The 22,017-nt window shown below is 40.1% G+C and overlaps 1 protein-coding gene across 3 annotated transcripts; it reads left to right on the top strand.

The window, feature by feature from the left end:
• The first annotated feature begins 8,819 nt into the window (after positions 1-8,819).
• Positions 8,820-21,639, top strand: brd2a (bromodomain containing 2a). 3 transcript variants are annotated; one of them, XM_008302995.1, is made up of 12 exons: positions 8,820-9,051; positions 14,403-14,706; positions 14,981-15,118; positions 15,415-15,565; positions 15,728-15,927; positions 16,036-16,560; positions 17,493-17,621; positions 17,788-17,979; positions 18,102-18,364; positions 18,558-18,877; positions 19,158-19,286; positions 19,540-21,639. In XM_008302995.1, exons 2-12 carry the CDS (start codon positions 14,428-14,430, stop codon positions 19,665-19,667), a joined length of 2,454 nt encoding a protein of 817 aa, XP_008301217.1. In that variant the 5' UTR covers positions 8,820-9,051; positions 14,403-14,427; the 3' UTR covers positions 19,668-21,639. The 3 variants fall into 3 exon arrangements, with proteins under 3 accessions (XP_008301217.1, XP_008301216.1, XP_008301215.1); XM_008302994.1 differs by having other exon boundaries at positions 8,820-9,775; XM_008302993.1 differs by having other exon boundaries at positions 8,820-10,966.
• The last annotated feature ends 378 nt before the right edge of the window (positions 21,640-22,017 follow it).

Here is a 22,017-nt window from a genome sequence, read left to right as displayed (position 1 = left end):
GATTAAGCGGTGTATAGATAATGGATGGATGGATGATACAGTTTATTCTATTAAGTCTGAAAGTATGAATTTTTGTTTATTTTTTAAATTTATTTTTTTGTAAAAACTCCTTCACCGTAATAAGTGTGCACAATTATTAGGCAACTAAATTACTAAAAGACATCTTGCCAACTCATTTTATTTAGCAAAAAAGTAACTCAAAATGCCTAATGAAAAAAAAAGATTTGGCCTTTCAAAAACATTCAGTGACCAATACAGCCACCATTCTTTTCAATAACTGCTGTGAACGATCAACTTTCACTGAAGCAGCAACTACAGCCTCTCTCACGCTGTTTAAAGAGGCATATAGTCTTTCCTCACTGTAAATGTCGTGTTTGATAAGGCCACATAACCTCTCAGTAGAATCAGATAAGGTGAGGAAGGGGCCAGGTCATTATTCCATCATCTCTGAGGCCTTTGCTGACAAACCGAGCAGTGACGTATTTGGATGCATGTGACAGAGGATTTCACCGAGATCATGGCATTCTTGGATGCTGCAGACTTCTCCCTACACCACTGCTTGAAGAAGACTTGTAAGTCTTCATCAGTTGCTGTTGTGTTCCAGCCTATATTACCGTGGTCATGTGTCTGAAAACTTGACACATTCTGGAGGATAATATCTTTCTGGTGGCCTCTTTTACAGTGTGTTTGCCCCTTTTCTCCTCCATGTACTTTTTCCAAATACCTGTTGACTATTTGCAACAAAACATTTAATTACCCACCGGTCATGCCTCAATAGTTCAGCTATTTCAAGAGTGGGGCATTCCTCATTTTACAATTTTTGACTTGTCAGTGTCAGGTAAATCTCTCTTTTGGCCTGTTTTAGCTGTGGTAATGAAGCTGCCTAATAATTATCACACCTTAAAGTGGAGTCTGTGATCCAGAGAGAGACTGTTGATATGTGTATGGGACACGCTGGAAGAGTGTTGTATGAATTGACCCTAATCAAAAAGCCAGGGCTGTGCATGAACACTGGATTTTTTTTTTTCTTTGAACGGACAGCTTTTGGACCTTGATATTTACTGAATCCGATCTTTCAAAGTTGCTTTTTATTTTGGGATAACATTTCCTCCTGTTCCTCCACTGCAGCACAGAAGGCAAACACAAACAAACTGAATGACTGTAACTTTGCAGATACCAACTTAGTCTGACTGCTAAGACATCCAACCAGCTTTTGAGCCAGTGTGAACAATAACATGACTGCAGCAAACAAAAGCTGTATCAGTGCTCATTAGGGAAGCTGAATAATGATTTAAATGTGCTTGAAAATCATGAACTTCCGATATATCCTAAAATATTCCGATAAATTCTTCTCAGTTATTTTGGTCAAATATACTGTGTGTGCAGAGCTATCAGGCAAGTTATTATTCCCACATTGTCAATTTATCTACTCACATTTTTCATTCTAAACCTTGTAAATATGACTGCTTATTGGATGTATGTGTTTGTGTACTTGTGACAAAGTGGTTGAGAACTCATTTTTCCTCACTACTTGTTCCTGGACACTTTCAGGCTGCACAGTACACCATACTGTTCTCCTTTTGTGTATTTTGCATTAATTTAATCATGCTGGCGTATCATCACATACTATCCCAAACTTGTTTGTGTTAATATTATGTTACAGTTTACATCCATCATGCGAGGGATTAAAGCAAAACACACAGCCGTGAATTAGCTTCATTTGTGCTTTTTAAAGTTACAGGTCAGATGAGGTTTAATTGTTTGAGCCTTTGTTCATCCTTACCTTTCTCTGCTCCTTTGCTCTGACCCACTATGCAGGGCTAGTGTTTTGGAAGAGGCCGGCCCAGTACTTCCTGAAATTATGGTGCTGGTGATGTCAGCGTGACATCGCTGGGCCAGACCAAGTGGAGGGCTTTTTTTTTTTCCTTTTTGATTAATTTTTCTTTTGTATAACAATGACATCATTCAGTAGTGACTTCAAATATTTAGCTCTAAGGGAGACATTTGGAAATGCCAACAGTTTGTTGTGTGTACAGTGATGCTGTTTGCATAAAGGTTATAGAGTACTGTAGGTTACCATTCTGTATGATGGTAGGGCTGTGCTCCCAAAAGTACTTTTGTTTTTGTTTGTTTGTCTTTTCTTTTTTGCAGAGCAATGGGTTAATTTTGAAATTATTTTTCCTGTGTGACTATGCCATTAGGTATCCTGAAGCATGTCCCTGAAAAAAGTCAAGGCCCGCCAGATTGCAAACCGCCTTATACAAATATTCTTGAGGGTTGAAATCCCCAAAGAAATAATTTCTTATCAGGGTTCCACCTTCACATTTAACCTCCTGCAGTCAACACACTGCTGGGGATCAGAGGTGTCAAGTCCAGTCCCACAGACAGACAGCCTCATTGAATGTTTCAACAAAACCCTGAAATCAGTGCTTTTTGTGGAAGACTAAGGAGCTGACTGGGACCAATGACTCCCATTTCTCCTTTTTGCTCACTGGATGTGCTGAAAGAGGCCTGGGAGGGTCCAAACCTGGAAAAGGGTATAATGTTGTCTATATTTATTAAAGATGACAGAAGATGAACGCTGGAGCAGTTCCAAGAGCTGGCAAATAGTCATCAGTGCTCAGCAGGGTCAAAAGCAGAATTATGACAAACTGGCTCGTCAATGGATTTTCCAAGAGGGACAGAAAGTTCTGCCTCTTCTCCCAACACCAAAGAGTGAGCTCCTAGCCAAGTGGTAGATACTATCTGACAACAGTTGACATTTGTAAACAGTACTGGCAGGTGCCATTGGTTAAGTTTTCTAAAGACTTGAACAGTATTGATACACGTTGTGCCCAAAAGTGATTAACACCTCATAATAAAGGTAAAATCAGGTATTCTAATAGAATATACTTTTTGTCCAGTTTCCTGATTTGTTTTTTGTTTGTTTGTTTGTTTGTTTTTACAAGGTATATTATATAATTTTAAACATGCTTTCACTAGTTTTGTAAAGACCCAGTGATCAGAAACAACTATGTACATGTCAGATAGAAGAACCTCTTGAACTAATGAAACATCTACTAAAAACTGCACCACATTTCCCACCATTATAAATTTGCCAATATTAAATCTTTTTGTATTAAAAAAAAAGTTGTCATCAAACCATAAGCTACCATTCATTTACTTGCCTTGGCTTACATTATTCCATAGTCCTCACAGTTTACTTTTTGGTTTTTAACAGTGTGAGAAGTATACATAATGTTCTGCAAAAAATAAGAAGTTTCCTATAAAATTTCATTTCAGTGGACACTAGATGGCGACATAACACAATATATTTCACTAACTTGAACTGTAGTGACCCGCAGTGTCTATAGATGGCACTTTAACATGGTAGCACAGCCTAGTAATTTAATAGTGACTTTTAGATGTCACACAGAAAATCGGAGTTTAGCTTTTTGGTGTTTCTTGAAGTACTACCAGCTGGGCAGTCATTCTGTCTTTATGTTAACACTTAGGACTGATGCTCAATCAGGAGATCATCCGTAATTAAAGCTAATCTTAATTCCAGGACAAGATTTCAGATAATCTTTTTTCTGGGAAGCAGTATTTGACACTGTCTGCTTAATCCTGATCCAATTAAAAGCTATGACAGCATGGTTAGTTAGTGCACCTTTATAAAGACATTCATTACATTAAAAAGTGGCCAGCAATTCAGTTCCTCTGTTTTAATAATGGCAGTACAGAAACTATCTCAGATCCTTTTAAAACTTGCCTTGGAATCACATAAGTGTGGAAGCTCATGCATCTTGTGCTGTGGAAATAATTTACATTTTATTTAATGTTTGCACATTTGTGTGGGGATGCCTGGTTACCTTAGAATACAAAAATGTCATATCTGAAATCCTACAAGTAATTTTTTAATAATTACACATCACAATGTTTACTATTCCACTATAGACTTAGCCAGAAATTGGTTTCATATAAGTATGTCTCATCAGCAAATTTGTGGCTTCTCGTAATACAAAAGACATAATAAATTGTCTAACAAGTCCTGTGCACAAAATACAAGAGAAGTTGGAATAGACTGAAGTAAAAGTGAAGATCTAGCAATGAATTTGTTTCCCCAAACTTTAGGTAGTAAAATCATATAGAACTAATTAATTGGTCATGAAGTAATTGTTGAATTATTTGTCCAAAAAAAAAAAAAAATGCTGTAAATTTGATGATGCAAAAAAACACATTACCCTTCTTCAGTATCGCCTCGCATTTGCTCATATATCTTATTGACTGTATGATGAGAAACTTTCTACCAGTAACAGCAGTTTTTTTAAGCTTTCTGTCTGTTTTATTTTGTACAGCAACGGGAAAACAGGCAGGAGAGGAGGCAAAATGGGATGGTAAACCAGAGATTCACGCCTCAGTCCAGCTGTTTGTCTGGAAGTTCACTCACTGTCTGTTGTTGCTATATTCTGCTTTCCAGTGTTTCTGTTGTGTTATATGCATTTCCATTTGAGATTAAACCACAAAGGCTCAGCGACATGCGCTGCAAAAGAGATTACTCATATGGGATTAGGAAGCATGCTAATCTTAATCTCATTTCTTGTAAGTGATCATCTTTGTTGATTTTTATCTGTGCCAGCATTCAGCATTTCCTGTCCTGCTTGTTTGAGATGTGCACAGTTGCTATCAACAGCTACACATAATACTTCAGAAGTTACATTTTACATCCACAAAACACTGGTCACAACACTGGGGACATTTTCATTTTATGGTTTTGCTTCTCTTTCTCTCCCCCGAAGCAACCTTCTGGAAGAGAAAGTGCACCTCCATTCACATGGAAATCACTCACCTCCTAGTCTTTGCTTCCTTTTTTGAGAGTATAATGAAGTGATCCTACTCAGGTTCACACATTTACAACTCCTTTTGCATGACTGCATAATTAAGCGGCTGTTGTTTTCCTAGACTGAGACAGTCACTTACTTGGAACTATGTTGCCAATGAGCTTTGTTCTCAAATGTGTTCCTGGTCTTTATTTACAGTGTTGTGAAGAATTAGAAGGCTTCTGTTTTCGCATATTTTTCACACTTTAATGTTCCAGATCATCAAAGCAATAAAGAAATAACCCACAAAACACATGAGGTAACAATTAAAACGATTGAAAACCTGTATCACCACTGTGGAAAAAGTAATTGCCTGCCCCCCCTTAACCCAACAACTGGTTGGACCACTCTCGGCAACAACAACTGCAGTTTAATGTATAGCTTGTGATCAGTCTTTTACATGGAGGAGTTTTGGCCCACTCTTTTTAGCTCAGCCACATCAAATAGTTGTTGATCATCAACTGTCCTTTTAAGGTCTTGCCACAGCATTTCAGTTGATTGGATTAAAGTCTGGACTTTGACTCGGCCACTTTAAAACCTTGATTTCGTTTAGATTTATCAAGTCTGGCAGTGATCATATGCGGGTGTGGCTGGTGAAACTGAACCCAACTGCTAAATGAGTTTGGCCATTTGGTAGATTGGTGGGTAAGGGTGCAATTACTTTTTCAAATGGAGCAAGGTGGGGCTGGACAGCATTTTCCCTTCAATGAATGAAATCATCATATAAAAACTGCATTTTGTGTTTTCCAGGGTTATCTTTGTCTTACATTAAATTAGTTTGATGATGTGAAACATTTAAATGTGATAAATATGCAAAAATACAAGATGTCTGTACTGGGCAAATACGTTTCACAGCATTGTACATTGTGTCTGAAGAAAACAATAATTTTAAAATGAGATTAATAATATGACATCATATTAGCAAAAAAAATAAAAAAAGGATTACACTGATCTTAAAATTATTTTTTAGATGACAAATAGTTCTCATCTAAAATGATTCATCTCTAATTTATAGCACATCACATGAAATTGACTGTGTTCTGCAAACACCAACAGCACATGCAGCAATGTCCTTTTCGAGAACGAAAGCAGTAAACTTTTTAACAAAACTGTTTTTTAGATACAAACCGAGGTGGTCTGTTTTCTTTACTTTATTGTCAAGTAATGTGACAGTTGTATATTGATATGTACTAATAATACTGCCTCCTACTAGGGCTGCCTATCCTAAAAAAATGCAGTCATAAAAATTAACAAAATGGAAGAAGAATATTGGGTAATGGCTTTTTTTTCCCTCTAAGAAATAACTTAATAATACTGTTAGAAAAGTGGAAAAAGAAGAGTTAGAGATGTGCAGTAATAAGAAGACACAATGGAAAATCCAACAGTTTTTTTTTTTTGGTACAGGCTTTGTAAAGCAAACAATAACACATTAGGATGCAAATTAAAAAGCTGTGAATGGAAAACTCAGCATGCTTGTGCAAAATACTGTGACAATTTCATGAAAACAGATAATGTGAGTCACTGTGTTGACATAGTAAATGTGTGGGGACAAACTTTCAGAGAGAATGTGATGTTCAAGCCATATCAGCATTACTGAATAGGAACCTTAAATGCACAGTGTCCTTCTGTATCCAAACACTGCTGCTTACATCAGTTGTCAAAGGAACTGCTGTTGCTAAGGAAGGCTTGTTGGCCACAATGAGAGAAAGTGAATAGACTGAGGCAGAGTCCTAGATATACAGAGTTATGCAAACACTTCAACCACACAAAATACAGAAGAAAATGTTTAATTTGCTGCAGTCTATTTATGACTAGAGGTTTAAGCAAACGGCATAAAAGCAATCTGTGATCCTGGAGTTTGGCCGTCAAAACTGAACCAGTTTACTGTAGGACTGTAAAACTCTATGACTCAGGGCCGTGGTGTAGTGAAGGGGACGCTTCCTTGGCAACCATTTCTGGACTGATTGTCATCATGTGACAAGATGATGCAGTCAGAAAAACAGAGAGAGGGAGACAGAGAGTGTGTGAGAGAGAGAGCAACACTGATGAGTCAGAGGAGGCTGATTCTGACGTAATCCTCTAACTGCTCCCTCCCTCCAGCTCCCCTGCCTGCATGGCTGCTTCTGGGTGTTCAAGTCAGACCCCAGTTTCCCAGAAAAACAGGAATGTTGTTGGAAACTTGTTTTGTTTAACTAATTCACACTCCTATCTGTAATTGTATTCTGGGCCTTTCCCCCTCAAAATTTAAATTCTTGCTTGTCAATATGGCAGTTAAAAATATACACATGGCCATTCTTTGTAGACACTGTAATGCACAATTCATTGTATTAGTCAGAACTGAATTAAAGATATCTAAAAATCCTTTAGAAGTATAAGTGCTAATTTAACAGCTTCAGTGGATGTGTATTACATATATATAAGAGTTCTATCTATTCAAAAGGAACATTTAACAATTCCACAATGGTGATTTTTCTTGTCATTTTATCATTTCAGATGTACACAATGTCACTGTTACAAATGATGTCGCTTCTGTCATTGGTGTGATTTCACAGTTTTACTTTTGATAGTAAAAATGAACCATCCAATTTAATATATCCAAAATTCCATTGTTATTAGTCATAATTTATATATATTTCTACATCTGTGTCATCTATCAAGATATGAATAAGTCTGTGATATGTATTCATGCATACAGTACAATCTGTGTTTTTTATGTGTAGATTCCTTCCCACAAATGTTCAACTCAATAACACAAACATTTATATGTACAAATATTCTCTAAACAGACCTGGGTCATATGACTGACAGCCCTGCAAAATCAACCACCCTGAGCTCAGCAGTGCAATGAAAATTATTGAGGTTCATAATGACAAATTCAACACTTAACAGTTTATGCAGTTTGTCTCTCGGTCAGATTTCAGTAACAGCTGTGCACTGTACATCAGTCAGAGCTCAATGCTGCTCTGTGTTAGTGAGCAGACACCTGCAAATAAAGAATACCATACTGTCCCTCCATTTTGAATGACTGCAATTTAAATGTTTCCCCAAGCATTGAATTTTGTTATATAGCCAATGCTGTTATGCATCTCCACATCACCATTAAAAATACAGAGCTGTCACGTAATAACTTCAAGGTAACATGAAACGAATAATGTTGACTCTGAGTTCATCAGGAACAGTCTTTTCAATTAAGCTTATTCATTGTTTTTTTTTTATTTTTTTTTTAAGGTGAACAAGATTTGTATTTAAGAGTAGAAATAAGCAGGTTAATGGGCACATTTGACATCCTGCCATGGTGTTGTCTAAGTAAATTTGCTTTCTTAGATGTCACTCACACAAGTAGTCGACGTCATACGGTTGATTAAAGGCAGAAATTGAGCAAATAGAGAACAATGGAACTATATAGCTTTAAATGTCATTTAGAGTCACTGAACTATGTCTTATTCAGTGAAAATTAGTTTTCAGGGTCTTTATTCCTAAAGTTTCTAAAAATGGTTAATTGGAAACTGGTGCTGTGATTCCCATTGTCACATGTAACAACAGCTTTTTTTTTCTATTTCTTGATTGCCTCCTGACTATGTAGTGATTTAAATGATTCTTAATTATTTATGGAAAACTTTCTGTGAGTTATGTCTTTAGGAGAGGGCAGGGAAAGTTCATTTGAATAGCATAATTTCATCCACAAAAACGATTCGAAGTTTTTTTTTCTGGAATAGTCAAATAAAAAAATAATCTGCTCTGTAAAGCCTTGTTGATCAAAAGCATGATGCACAAATCCTGATGCTTCTGTTTATCCACTTCTTCGTGCCTAAATCTGGTTACTTCACTCATCAGTTCCTCCGCAGCCGAATCCCACCTCCTTTCCAGGGAACACGCAGCATTTGTCATTAAAAAAAAAAAACTGCTCTTAGATCAGCCTTAGTGCATTGTTGGTAGTACGTCTTCAGGGGATGTACGCATGCGCAGTGCTTCATGTTGCAACACAGACAGATCGACTGCAATCGTCATCTGGAGAAAACAGACGTTTCTGTCGGCCTTCAGACAAACTGAGACACATGAGCTGTGGATTATTGCGGTCGTACACGGATTACAGTTGAAGAAGTTCGGGAAACAGCACAATCAATAATACCGCAATCGGTTTTTGTCACGTGGTCAAGCCTGACCAATCGGAGCGATCCAAATCCAGCGGAAAGTATGTCCTTTGTTCGGATATTTGGTCAACTTTATCCTCTAATGTGAGCCTATTACTGTGTATAGATCACAGGATGTGGATATGGAGGTGGCGTTTTTATGACAAGGGACGCGCTTTGGATACGTTTTATTGCGGGTTTTGCGGAATGCCACGTGTTCAAGTTTGATGAACAGGCTTATTTCATCACATGACTCCCCTCCCCCACCCAGCGCAGGGAATGGGGGAAGAAGGCGGACATGTTTGAGGGAAATGTGTTGGTTAAAAAGTATCGAGGTGGAAGACAAGAAGATTATATGAAGAAAGGTTTCGCATTACTTTGATTGGATTTACCATTCGACATTTGTATTCATTTTAACTCAAGACTTTGATGTCATACTTTGAAAATATTTCTTTTTGTTTTAGATAATTTAACTGTCCATTTTTCAAAATAATATAGAGATGTATAATTTGTGTTTTTACAACGTTAGTCAAAACTTTCGTAACATTTACTACTGTGAGGATCTAGTGTTACTAAACATGGTTTATTTGAGTGACATTGTAGGGAATTTGTAACCTTGGTGTGGGGGATGGGCGCCAGTGGTTAGGTAACCATTTTGTGTGCTTGTTGAGTTTCGGTCTCGGTTTTTAAAGTGTTTTTGTCAAAGTTTGTTAATTTGTTAATTTTCTTAGCTGTTTTTCTTTATGTTTTTGGATTGAATTCATTTTGTAGACTCACAAAGGCCAGGTATGTTTTTTTTGTATTTTAAACTATAATATGAATCGTATTTTATTGCGTTTTGCCGAATTTGGTAATATGATTGTGCAATGGTTTTGGTTGGACCTATTTTTTTTGTTTAAATGTAGTCTTTAGGTTCCTAAGAAAAAAACAAAAAAACTGCTGTGTCATTCAGGGGATAGTTGGCAGCTTCTGTGACTGCTAGGTGTGGTCTTTTTGGTGGTGGTTACTGGGTTTTTATTGTGCGTTACATTAAATGCGGCCTACAAGCGTCACCATTTTACATTAAGTTAAACTTTAGACTTTATCCATGTCCTTTGACTACTTTACAGTTAGTGGGCCAGGAAGGCCTTGTCTGTCTGGCATTGTTTTCGAATGGTGGTCTCTCCCAGCAGCAGATCACGGCTAATCACTTTGGTGAGTGTTAGTAAGCGAAATATGAAGCATTTTGAATGTTTTGCTCTATGTTTTGGCTTGTTGGTTGTGAATAATTCGGTTATAATACACGCTGTCTCAGTGCTTCAAGATGGCGACCGTGCGCCTCTCGTGAAAGGCAGAAATGCGGATATTCTGGTAAGCAGAGAGCTCGTGGGGAGAGGCTGTTGTCTCTTCTTGGGTCCGCGTGACTGATTGGAAGAACCAATCAGCTTCCTGGTATTTGCACTGGAAGCCCGCGTTACAGCGGTTTAGACCAATCCCCGTCGTCGCCTTGCACACGTTGACGTAATGTAATATGATAAAGAGCGAGGTGGCTTCGTTGCCCTCGTTTTTTCTGGAGGATTATATGGCGGAGCCAGTTACAGGCAGCATATCTATAATACAGGAGAGGCAGGGCCAATAGTATTGTGCAGTTTCCTTGACGGACAGAAAGAACATGCGAATAGGTTGGTCCGAAAGACGGGCGGTGGAGTTTCAGTGTGGAGGGGTGCGGTAAGTTTGAAAGACGTCGTAAGCAGCCAATAGAAACTCGAAGGGCGGGGACTTTCCGAGGCAGTCCATCCAATAGGGTGAGTGGTTGGTCTATAAAGACCCGGGTGTAGTCGCATCGTCGCCATTTCAACGAAGCATAGTAGAAGGAGTTTGCCGTGGCGGGGAGCGGAGACAACTGACCCAACAGAGACGGATCCTGGTTTGAGTCTAGCTAAAAACAGAATCCGGATCCATCCTGATGGATATGGCTGTTAACCCGCCCCTTGACAGGTATCTACTGGTAAAATTGACTCTCAGCTTTCCATCCGAGGAAATATTTGAAACAATTGTCATTATTTTTTTCCAAATATCGATGCTGGCAGCTTGTGTTTGCTGAAAAACCATTGGAAGAGAGAAATGGACGTTGAATATGCCACACGAAGGAGCTCATCGTGTCGTAGCAGGGATTAGAAGCGACTTTTATTTAGTGTACTGATATTTTTGTGGTTTCTAACGAGCTGCGACTGTTGATCGCGCTACGCCGGCGCCATCTTCGGAGCGCTTTTGCCGTTGGCCGCTCTCTCCCGCTGCCTGGCAGTTGGTGTTAGCATTGCTAGCATTAGCTTAACAGACCAAAGCCTTGCTCAAGACGTATGTGATGGTAGGTCGTCTACTGTTTGGTACGGAAATCGGCATACCTTGTTTATGTCAGCTTGTGTTTTGGTCTGATCTGGCGAAAGGAGAAGAATTTGAAACACAATGTCGTTAGGTTGATTTCTGTCGGCTCTTTTTTTCGGGTGGCTGCACCACCATAGAATAACACAAGCTGAGCAAAATCAGTGTTGTAAATACGTAAAAATGGCAGAAGACCATTGCCACACCGGTATTTGTGCTTGTTTCGCCGGTTTGTTGTTGTAGCCATGTGACGGTCAGGGGTTGTTGTCATCACAGGTACGACATTGCGTTGTAGCATTACGGCTAGCTCCGCTGCTTAGCTAGTTGCACCGTTAATGCATGAATGATCAAATACAAAGACGGGTACAGCAGACATATTCGATGTTGTCTGTTCTAAATTTTAAGAGCAGAGTAGACACAGCGAAAAATTTTATAGCGCCCGTTAAAGGCCCGGCTACCCATGTGTGTTGGCTGTTTCAGTCGGTTGCCTGGTTACAGTGTGCAGTGTCACTCAACCCAGACAAGGTAGCAGCTTTCATTGTGGTAAAAATCACACACAGGATTTTATTTAGGTTTTGCCACTGTACTCTTTTAGAACCTTTTATTTTATTTTATTCCTTATTTTCATTTTAATGGGCAGCTATCTCGTTCTCTTCCAATTTTACAGCTAACTTTATTTTTGTTTAGTGTTGTTAATATTATGTACATGATTACTTTCCCTTTTTTAATAATAAAGTACACTAACTGTCAAATGTGTTTCCAAAAGTTGTATCATTCAAGAAAACTTGCTTTACCATAAGCAAAACATTGTATGTTTTTTTTTTCATTTTTAGCTTGTAGTCCTGTCATACTACACATACAAAAATACTTTCTATGCTAATAATGATAGTTACCACTGTTTAGCATATTATACTTGTGTAGAGTGGGTCAGTACTCGTATATGCCAAGGATATGTTGTTATGCTGACACCTACCTAAACCCAAAATGGTTATAGCATGATGCAAGCAAAGTAATACTATTTGCATCAGTTGCTTCAAGGTCACACATACACCCCTAATGTGCAAACAAACCTATTTCATGTTTTGCATATAAACAGAAGGGCACACAGTGTCCAAAGGTGCCGATCCTTATTGTAATTTTTTTGCACCTAAAATGTCAGTGAGCGAGTGAAGATGGGTTACGGTGAGTTAATGCAGTTGCTGATGGAGAGGAAGGACACTTTGATACACTGAAAGCAAAGTTGGCTGTGCCGGTTTTTTCCATCTAATATATGCATTAGTTTCCATTTATGCAGAATTATGCCTCCACCAACAGGTAACTGGTTATCACGCAAGCAGTCTCATAATGTCAGGCATCATTGAATGTTTGTAGCATTCTAGCGATTCTAGTCAAGTTATAAATGGAATATCCCACAGTGTAGCATCAAGGCATATTTTCAGGACTTTTTTTTTCTTGTTTAAATTATAGTTAGGTATTCAGGACAAGCAGACTGCAAGAAATTTTTGCATTGGTGACCGACAGTATTTGTCAGTGTTCAGTTGCCTGCTACATTGCACAGAATGCATCTTAACTCCAGTGTCTGTACTGATTCGATTACCTGTGGCTGTCACACATGGCTGAATGTAGCTCTTGTGTTGGACAGAGGTAAGGGTATTGTTTGCTGTTTGCACCTGTGGACATGATTAAAGATACATGTGGAGGTACAATGGTAAGTCAGGTCAACACTGTGTTTAAAAAAAGAAAAAGACCGTCATCCTAGGCATGAAGAGAAGTGCTGCTTATCCTCCCTAATAACAGGGTCTCAGAAAAGACCAGGTAACCTTGGCGAGAACTGTCTTTTTTTTTTTATTCAACTGTGGTCTTAAGATGTGGCAACTGTAACTGAGAGGCTGTCCATCTGCTGATTCTAGCTAATGAAACCACATTTCTGTATACAGGGCAGACCAACAGCAGCTCATCTCATTCTGAAGAGCAAGTGTCTTGTCCTGGGAAAACTAACTGTAACTTACAGTAACTTACAGTGCTAATATCACAAGTGTATGTGTTCAACACTATAAACACTGGATGTTTACTTTGACATTCTGGGGTCAGCAGCATGTCTAATGAGTGACTGGTAGTAAACCAGTTTCAGGTAATAATGTACATTTCTGGCCAGTGAAGGCATTTATGTTAGAAAACTCTGGAATAGTCCAGTCATTAATGTAACATGGCAGCTGAAACTCCACCCACAATCCTTTGGGAGAGTTTTTTTTTTTTTACATGGCAATGGGGGTGGAGCTTGAGTGTGTAATTGGTGAGATGGACAGACATACAGAGGAGGAAGTGGGAGTCATGCCTGTAATGGGACTGGGAATGCTGATTTGTCAGAAGTATCTTTCAAGTCAGACTGATGTATGCTTGCTGAGTAATGTTTAGCCTGTGTGACTGACTGTCGGTGCCTTACGAATGGGATTTACTGAATGCTTATTAGTGTGTAGTATGGTAAGCAGGATTCATTGGGATAGGATAGATATTAGATATTATAATAGATATTGAATTTCCCTACTGGGATAAATAAAGTATTTTTCATTTCATTTCATAGCTTGTTTATGTCAACAAGGGAACACAACATGATTATTCATATTAATTCCAGGATTTATGGGACAGACAATTAAGTGTAATTGTTTTTGTCAATATTGGGAGACAAATACTATTTGCACTTTAACTCTACTTAGTTGGTGCATGTAATACAGGAGGCACATCTATCCTTTAAAAAGCAAAAAACAAGTTTTAATTTTGCTTCACATAACATCTCTTGTTAACATATACAGAGTTTTGGATGCCTTTACCTTCTGCAGTTCCTGGTCTTAAAGCGTCACAATTGATATAGTGGTCGTTAAGTCAGCAATTCAATAATTTTAACTGATGTAGGGAACTAACCATGTACAGCATGGGAGAGGAGTAAATGTATGCTGCTTTGCAGATGTTGGTCTTTGCATTATTCCAGGGACTTGTTCCAAAATATTGTATAGATTTTTTTGTTTATTTTTTGTTTCAACTGTGCTTTCCACAGCTCCCATGTCGGGGTTGAGGTTGGCATGTTGGGAGTCACAATGGACCATGGCTCTGGTGCAGCTGGAAAACGCATCCGAAAACCTTCACTGCTGTATGAGGGCTTTGAGAGTCCCGGGATGCCACCTCTGACTCATATGGTTCCTTCGGGGCCCCCACAGCCGCCAGTGAAAGACCCCAGCCGGCAGGGGAGGATGACCAACCAACTTCAGTTCCTACAGAAAGTCCTGCTCAAGTCTTTGTGGAGGCACCACTTTGCCTGGCCCTTCCATGAACCTGTAGATGCCGTCAAGCTCAGCCTGCCTGTGAGTGTGACTGTCAAGAGATCAGACCTTATCCATTATTTGTGTAGAGTAAGGATTGTTATTTTTAGAGACATCATTCTTTTCCACAGAGCCAAATGTTGGCTAACTCAGTTTTACCAGTGTGTCTCCCTGCTTAGGGTCAGAGGGTAAAACAGAAGCTATATTATGTTGATGACAGGTTTTAGTTTGACTCTGAATGTCTTTTCCATTCCAAGTAATTATGGGATGTAGTGCACAATTGTTTCTTGTCCTGAAAATGTTTCTGTCTCCACAGGACTACCATAAGATCATCAAAAATCCCATGGATATGGGCACTATCAAAAAGAGGTTAGAAAACAACTACTACCGCAGTGCCAGTGAGTGCATGCAGGACTTCAACACCATGTTTACCAATTGCTACATTTATAACAAGGTAAGCCTTGGTTTGCATGTGTGTTAGAGATATTGTGAGTCTGACATTATTGTAGCATCATCATATCATGCCAACTTGAAGCATGTGACAGATGCATTCTTTTTCCTAAACATTTCAAATGCAAAATGTAATGAAAATGCTGCCATCATTTTGTAAAATATAAAGAAGTATAGATTAAAATTGCCCTTTTTACTTGTGATATTGTTGGTTTTATGAAGTATATTAATTGCTTCAGTTGATTAAAACTTGATCTGTCAGCTGTTGTAACCATTTTGTCCCCATTTCCTCCTTTGCAGCCAACAGATGACATAGTACTGATGGCTCAGTCTCTGGAGAAGGCGTTTCTGCAGAAAGTTGCTCAGATGCCCCAGGATGAGTTAGAACTGCCCCCTCCTCCTCCACGGAGCAAAACAGTAAAACCTGGCAGGAAAGGCAGAAGTAATACAGGTGAGCATGAGCTGCAGACTCACATGTTAAGTCTGCAATCATCATATCTACAGTATATGCAGATTATTTTTAAAATTAAAATCAAGTTTATATGATTATATGAACTCAAATTAGTTTGTTAAATGATTATTTTTTGTTCCTCCTTTTTTTTCTCTCTCTCAGTCTCTGGAGGAATCACAACAGCTCATCAAGTTCCAGCTGTCTCCCAGTCAGCGTACTCACCTCCCACCCCGGAGACACCTGACTCAATCCTCTCTACCCCTCCACAGACTCTTTTGACCAAGAGCCTGCCCCCTATACTTCCACCTGAGCAGAGCATCCCCACTATTACGGGTCTGCCTCCCACACAGCCCACTGCTAAGGTACTGATCAACATTTGTCATTGTGTCATTGAGTCACAAAGTCACAAAGACCTCAGACAAAGTATGCCTCTCTGACCCACACTTCCCTTCTCTTCTATTCAATTACAGAAAAAAGGTGTGAAGCGGAAAGCAGACACAACCACCCCAACCACTGTAGCCATGCCCATTATGAGCACTATGGGTGTCAGTGGCATAAGCCTAGGGATGGGAGGTGGGCACGACTCCCCGCTCACCCTCACGTCTCTTGGGGTGGACCACAACTCCACCATGGGGATGAACCCAGGCCTCGCCCTGGGCCAGGGCATGGGGATGGGAATGGGCATGGGCATGGGGATGGGCCGTGGAGCAATGATTATGGGTTCCAAAGCAACAGCGGCGAGCAGGAGAGGAGTAAGTGGACGACCCATCAAGCCACCTAAGAAGGATTTACCAGATTCCATTCTGCCACCTCCAGTGCGCCGCAGCAAGCTGAGCCCGCAGCTGCGCTACTGCAACGGAGTCCTGAAGGAGCTGTTGTCCAAGAAGCACGCAGCATACGCCTGGCCATTTTACAAGCCTGTCGATGCCTCGTCACTCGGCCTTCATGACTACCATGACATCATTAAGCAGCCCATGGACCTCAGTACTATCAAGGTACTTGTCTTGTGGATACATGCACAGCTGTCTGTATATGTTAGAACAGACGAGCAGGATGGTAACAGCTTTCTAGTTCTGCTGCAACGAATTGCAGTTACAGGACTAACTCTGTGTCATATGGTTGTTTTATGGACCCTTTTTAAACCACATGTTGCACTTTGTACTAAAGGGTTTAACTATTTAAAAGGAAAGTTGGATGAGAAGTGTATGTAATTGATCAGTTACTGTGATGTATGAGTGTACTTCAGAAAAATTCTCTGCCTCATCTGGAAACAAAGGACATAACTCCCATTTTGGGGCAAACCTGTATACTATGCAGCCTTACATCACTGTCCACAAACACTTAAATATTTTAAGCAATCAAAGAAAAAAGGAAAGGAAAGCTTTGAGATGGCGTGCTGTTGCTCCAGAACAATGAGCCCATCCACACAGCATAGGTGGCAGAAGCAGCTGAACATGGTTTTATACTGTTTCCTCATGCACCTTACTCACCAACCAGAACCGTCTTCTTCCTCTCTGTTTTGTAAACTGAAATCCCACTTGTATGGTCTCAGTTTTTAGTGACCATGAAGTCATCTTTGCTTTTAAGTATCTGGGAGCTCAAGGTGTGACCTTCTTTCACACATCGGTGGATCAAGTACATTTAAATTAAAGGAGTTGAAAAATGATGCACGAACAATCTTTCTCCTGTGACATTTTGTGGGAGGTAGATAACTATTTGTAGTACCCTCGTACATCCTATACAGCCCTCTTTGACTTTTTCTGTGATTGAAAATGAGGTTTCATCCTGATATATGACCAGATAGTAATTTTTATGTGCCATTTACTTAAAAGGTTCAGTTACAGCTGACAGTGGGGCTGATATATTTTACTTTATTTTTTTAGGTTATTTATTCATCTAAAATCAGTTGTTCTGTTGTTTTCTTTAGCTGAAGATGGACAGCAGAGAGTATCGTGACTCCCAGCAGTTCTCTGCTGATGTTCGACTGATGTTCTCCAACTGCTACAAGTACAACCCCCCAGATCACGATGTGGTGGCCATGGCTAGAAAACTTCAGGTATTGTAGTTGTTTAATTGATGTGATTTAGAATTATTGTAGTTTTGGAATCATCATAATTAAACTCCACAGTTCTTAATTCCTTTCATTCATCCTCCTGCATTAAATCATTACAGTGTTCTTGTTTTTTAAATTGCTTGACTCACACACTGTTTCCTCCGTCTAGGATGTGTTTGAGTTCTGCTTTGCTAAGATGCCAGACGAGCCTCCAGCACCACCCAGCTCCTCATCTTCCTCCTCCTCCTCCTCGTCCTCATCTGAGAGCGAGCTGAGCAGTGAAAGCGAGGAGAGCGAGAGCAGCCCCAGCTCCGACTCTGAGGAGGAGAGGGCAAACCGGCTGGCAGAGCTGCAGGAACAGGTTTGCACTAACACACATCAGAGCAGCAATCAAGAAAGAAGTTCACTTCCAAGCTGTTGGTGGCACTAACGTAATGTGCTAATTTTGCCGTGGCTTTTCTGTTTTTTTCTGTCTCCCTTCAGCTAAAAGCTGTACACGAGCAGCTCACGGCACTCTCCCAGGGCCCCATTGTAAAACCCAAGAAAAAGAAAGAGAAGAAGGACAAGAAAAAGAAGAAGAAAGTAGAAAAAGAGAAGCATCGGAGGATAGAGGAGGAGCTACCGCCTATTAAGCCGCCCAAGGCCCCCAAAATCACCAAGACTCCAAAACCTAAGAGCAACCGAGGAGTGAGCTGTCCGGTAATGCCGATTAAGAAAGCTCCGAGCAAGAAGAACAACAAGAGCAAGTGAGTAGTGACATCTATTGGACAGTGTAGGAACTGATAGTATGAGGTTCATGCTGAAAAGTTCTTTGTTTGGATGTTACTGAAATCTAAAATAAGTATCTGTTAGATTACATTATTCATATAATGTGATGTCAGCTTTGTGAACAGACTTTCCCAAAGCCATCTGCTAACAGTTTCTCTTGTATCTCACCAGATCCAAAAAGGGCGGCATGATGTTTAACGTGCCTCAGCCGGTCCACGAGCCCATCGTGAGCCATTTTGACTCAGACGAAGAGGAGGAGACGGCACCCATGTCGTACGATGAGAAGCGTCAGCTCAGCCTGGACATCAACAAGCTGCCCGGTGAGAAGCTGGGCCGAGTCGTTTACATCATCCAGTCCCGCGAACCGTCGCTGCGAGACACCAACCCCGAGGAGATCGAGATAGACTTCGAGACGCTGAAGCCGTCGACACTGAGGGAGCTGGAGAGATACGTCATGACGTGTCTGAGGAAGAAACCTCGAAAGCCATACGGTTAGTACGGGCCTGAAGAAGTCAGGAAATATTTAGAGTGAAATCTGTTTCTAGCTCCTTTTTTTCTTAACATGTTCATGCTGTCTCTGTCTGATGAGTCTTTAATCAGAAGCAGTCTCTAAGCGGTGTCTTTTCTCCGATGCTTTTGAAGCCTTTTAACTACACAGAGAAACTGAGCTAAGCAGCAGCCATGCCATGTTCAACCATCAGCTGTAGATCTTAGATCGCATCATACTGGACCACCACCGTGTGATAATATTAGTTGTCTGTGTTTCAACAGCAAATAAAAAGAACAGTGCTGGCAAGTCCCGGGAAGAACTCGCTCTGGAGAAACAAATGGAGCTGGAGAGAAGGCTGATGGACGTCAGTGGTCAACTCAACTCTGGAAAGAAGCCTCCGAAGACCAAACGTAAGTCTTGCATTCTGCTTTACAGCGTTACAGGTGTTGAAAACAAGATGAAAGATAAATGATTTGTTCACACATAAACCTGTGACATTTGGACAGATATGGTTCCAAATGTCATTTAGTACCATGTGGTGAACTGTTGAAAATAATCTTTACTTGGTGTAGAAGTAGATTTTTTTTATCTAATGCACATTGCTAAAATCAAAGTGACTGGATGTGCATCATGTGTTGATGTTGTTGTTGTTTGTGTCTCCAGCAGAGAAACCTGCGACTGAAGCCCACACCCAGCCGTCACGCCTCAGCGCCAGTAGCTCCTCCTCAGACTCCTCTTCATCCTCCTCATCGTCCTCATCCTCAGACACAAGCGACTCAGACTCAGGCTGAGCCGCGGACTGCATCCTATAAAGGGGTCATGTGAGGGGGCCCTGGGAGTTTCTCTTCCCACCGAGTGGACTGAACTGTAGTTGAACTACTGACGACGGAGCCGCAGTGCGGATCGGACGAGACCAGCAGAAACTGGCCGACTCAACTTGTCAAACCAAGAAAGAGAGAGATGGGGCTTTCCCTGCGCTCAGCTCATTCATCCAGACCTGCACACAGAAAACTTGAGGATGGATGTGAATGGAGGAGACTCGGTGTGAAGTCCTGCCGTTCTCTGGAGAACCGGCCTCGCTGGGTGGAGCGAGGGACGCTCCATCTCCTGCAAATACAGGAGAAGATCATACGTTGGAGGGATAAGGGTGCTAGAGCCAGAATCTGTCTCACTTCTGGAGATAATTTCCCTTCTTACCGTGCTCCCTGTCTTTATGCTGTATAGATAAGGTGTACAGTTATATAAATATCTATTTTTCTTTTATAAAGAAGCATTTTATGGAGCTAATTTATTCCCTTATTCTGGGAAAGATTGAACTGGTGTGGGCGGAGATGTGTTTTAGTTTTTGTTTAGTTTTTTTTTCTGGAGTGATAAAGAGGGGAAATGTGTTTCTGTATGTCTGTGTGTGTGTGTGTGTGTGTGTGTGTGCGCGTGTGTTTGTATGAATGTGTCACGTATGTGTTTGCATGCACATGCGTGAGTGTGAGATCCGGCACCACAAGTGCAGCTTTGTGAAGTTTCCTCATCGTTTTGACGCAGGCGTTAAAAAATCGGTCTGCACACAGAAGCACCTTGGTTCAGTAGAATACAGAATGCATGCAATACAGAGGAGCTGACAAACATCTGCATACTCATGTACGACTTCCCTGCATCCCTGTGTCCTCATGTACCGTCAGAAAGGGTCGGCCACTGTACAGAAATGTGACATAGTTACAGTTTGTACGTAAATATTTCTGTTGCCATGTCGGCTGTCTTTTTCATCCATTTCTCTGTAAACATGTTGCTTTTTTTTTTCTTCTTGTGACCAATCTGCTAATAAATTGTGAGGACGTGTCTTGTCCACTCACCCGTGCCCAAATAACATCCTGGTTCTTTGGATTTCTTTTACATGTTCAGGTCTGTTTGACTTCAGTCTCAAAACACTCGACTCCAGGTCACAAAATAAGGTTTTGCTGCTTCTTATGTTCAGTATTTGATTCAAGTAGGAAATATTTGGGGTTAAATCCTCCACATCTGGTAAAACTGCTTTGTCTTTAAAACTATTTGGCCTTTGAGATCTGTGGCAGCTCAAAGTTTGATCTTGTGTATTAGCTGGATTTTGTTAAGTTTACTTATTTGTGTGATTAAAAACATTAGTAACACCAGGTTGGGAAGTTCTTACCAGCTGCTGTTGGTGAGATTTTCTCTTCTGTCGACACTTTGGCAGGTAAACAGTTTGTTTTTAAAGAAAGTCAGTGAACACATGGGAAGTGACTTATTGAATTTTGGGATCCAGTTAACAAAAGATGGTTTAATGTTGTGAGTATTAATGATGCACTGTTTGTTTTGGTGGTACTACTAAACAATTTTGTGATTTTTAGGTAAGGTGTGTTTCTTTTTGGTTTTTAAAATCGCCTGTGACTTGAGATTGGACTATTGTATGTCTGCAACTGATTATTTATTCAGGAGGAATTTGAAAGGAGACACTTTTCTCATAATCCTGAAAGGTTTTAAGTGGAAGTTTATGAAATATGCACAGATTAACTGTCAGGATTGTAGAAGTGTACATATTTTACAGTCTCGATCTTTGAGCATGTTTTTGTTTTTTCTTCAGTAACTTAGTTTTTTTTTTTTTTTTGTCCTGCGAAGATTTTTTAAGATAAAATCCTCCAGTTGTCAGTTTTACTCTTCTGAAGTTTGTCAGGAATCTAAATGCCTCTGTACTCGACTCCGTCATTTCATCTGAACATCTGTACATAAATAAACAGAGACATGTTCATCTTTTCACTGACTGTGGGGATATTTCATTTACAGATTATGTAATTTAAGGAGCTGGTACAACAGGAATTGTAAGATGAGCACTGCCTGAAAACAGAGACATCTACTGTTAGAAAAATGAATTTAAAAGTGTAGTTTACTCCTCCAAGTGGCAAATATTATGAGTTGCAGTCCAGGTATCAGTAGCCAAATTATCTTTTTGATTTCCTCTTGTCATTCTGGAAATACAGACCTCTATGTCTATGTTTTAACTCTTTATTTTAGTGAGTCTCTGGCCTTTTTGTCATGTGAATTCCACTCATTGATGTGTTTCTCTTTAATTGAACTGGCTTGCACATGGATTCAGTTATAATGCTGACAGGTGGAATAAAGATACAGAAATGT

The sequence above is a fragment of the Stegastes partitus genome, unplaced genomic scaffold (assembly GCF_000690725.1).
Source record: "Stegastes partitus isolate 25-593 unplaced genomic scaffold, Stegastes_partitus-1.0.2 Scaffold1918, whole genome shotgun sequence".
NCBI lineage: Eukaryota > Metazoa > Chordata > Actinopteri > Pomacentridae > Stegastes > Stegastes partitus.
Note: the sequence above shows the minus strand (reverse complement) of the source record. Positions and strands in the feature narration are given on the sequence as shown.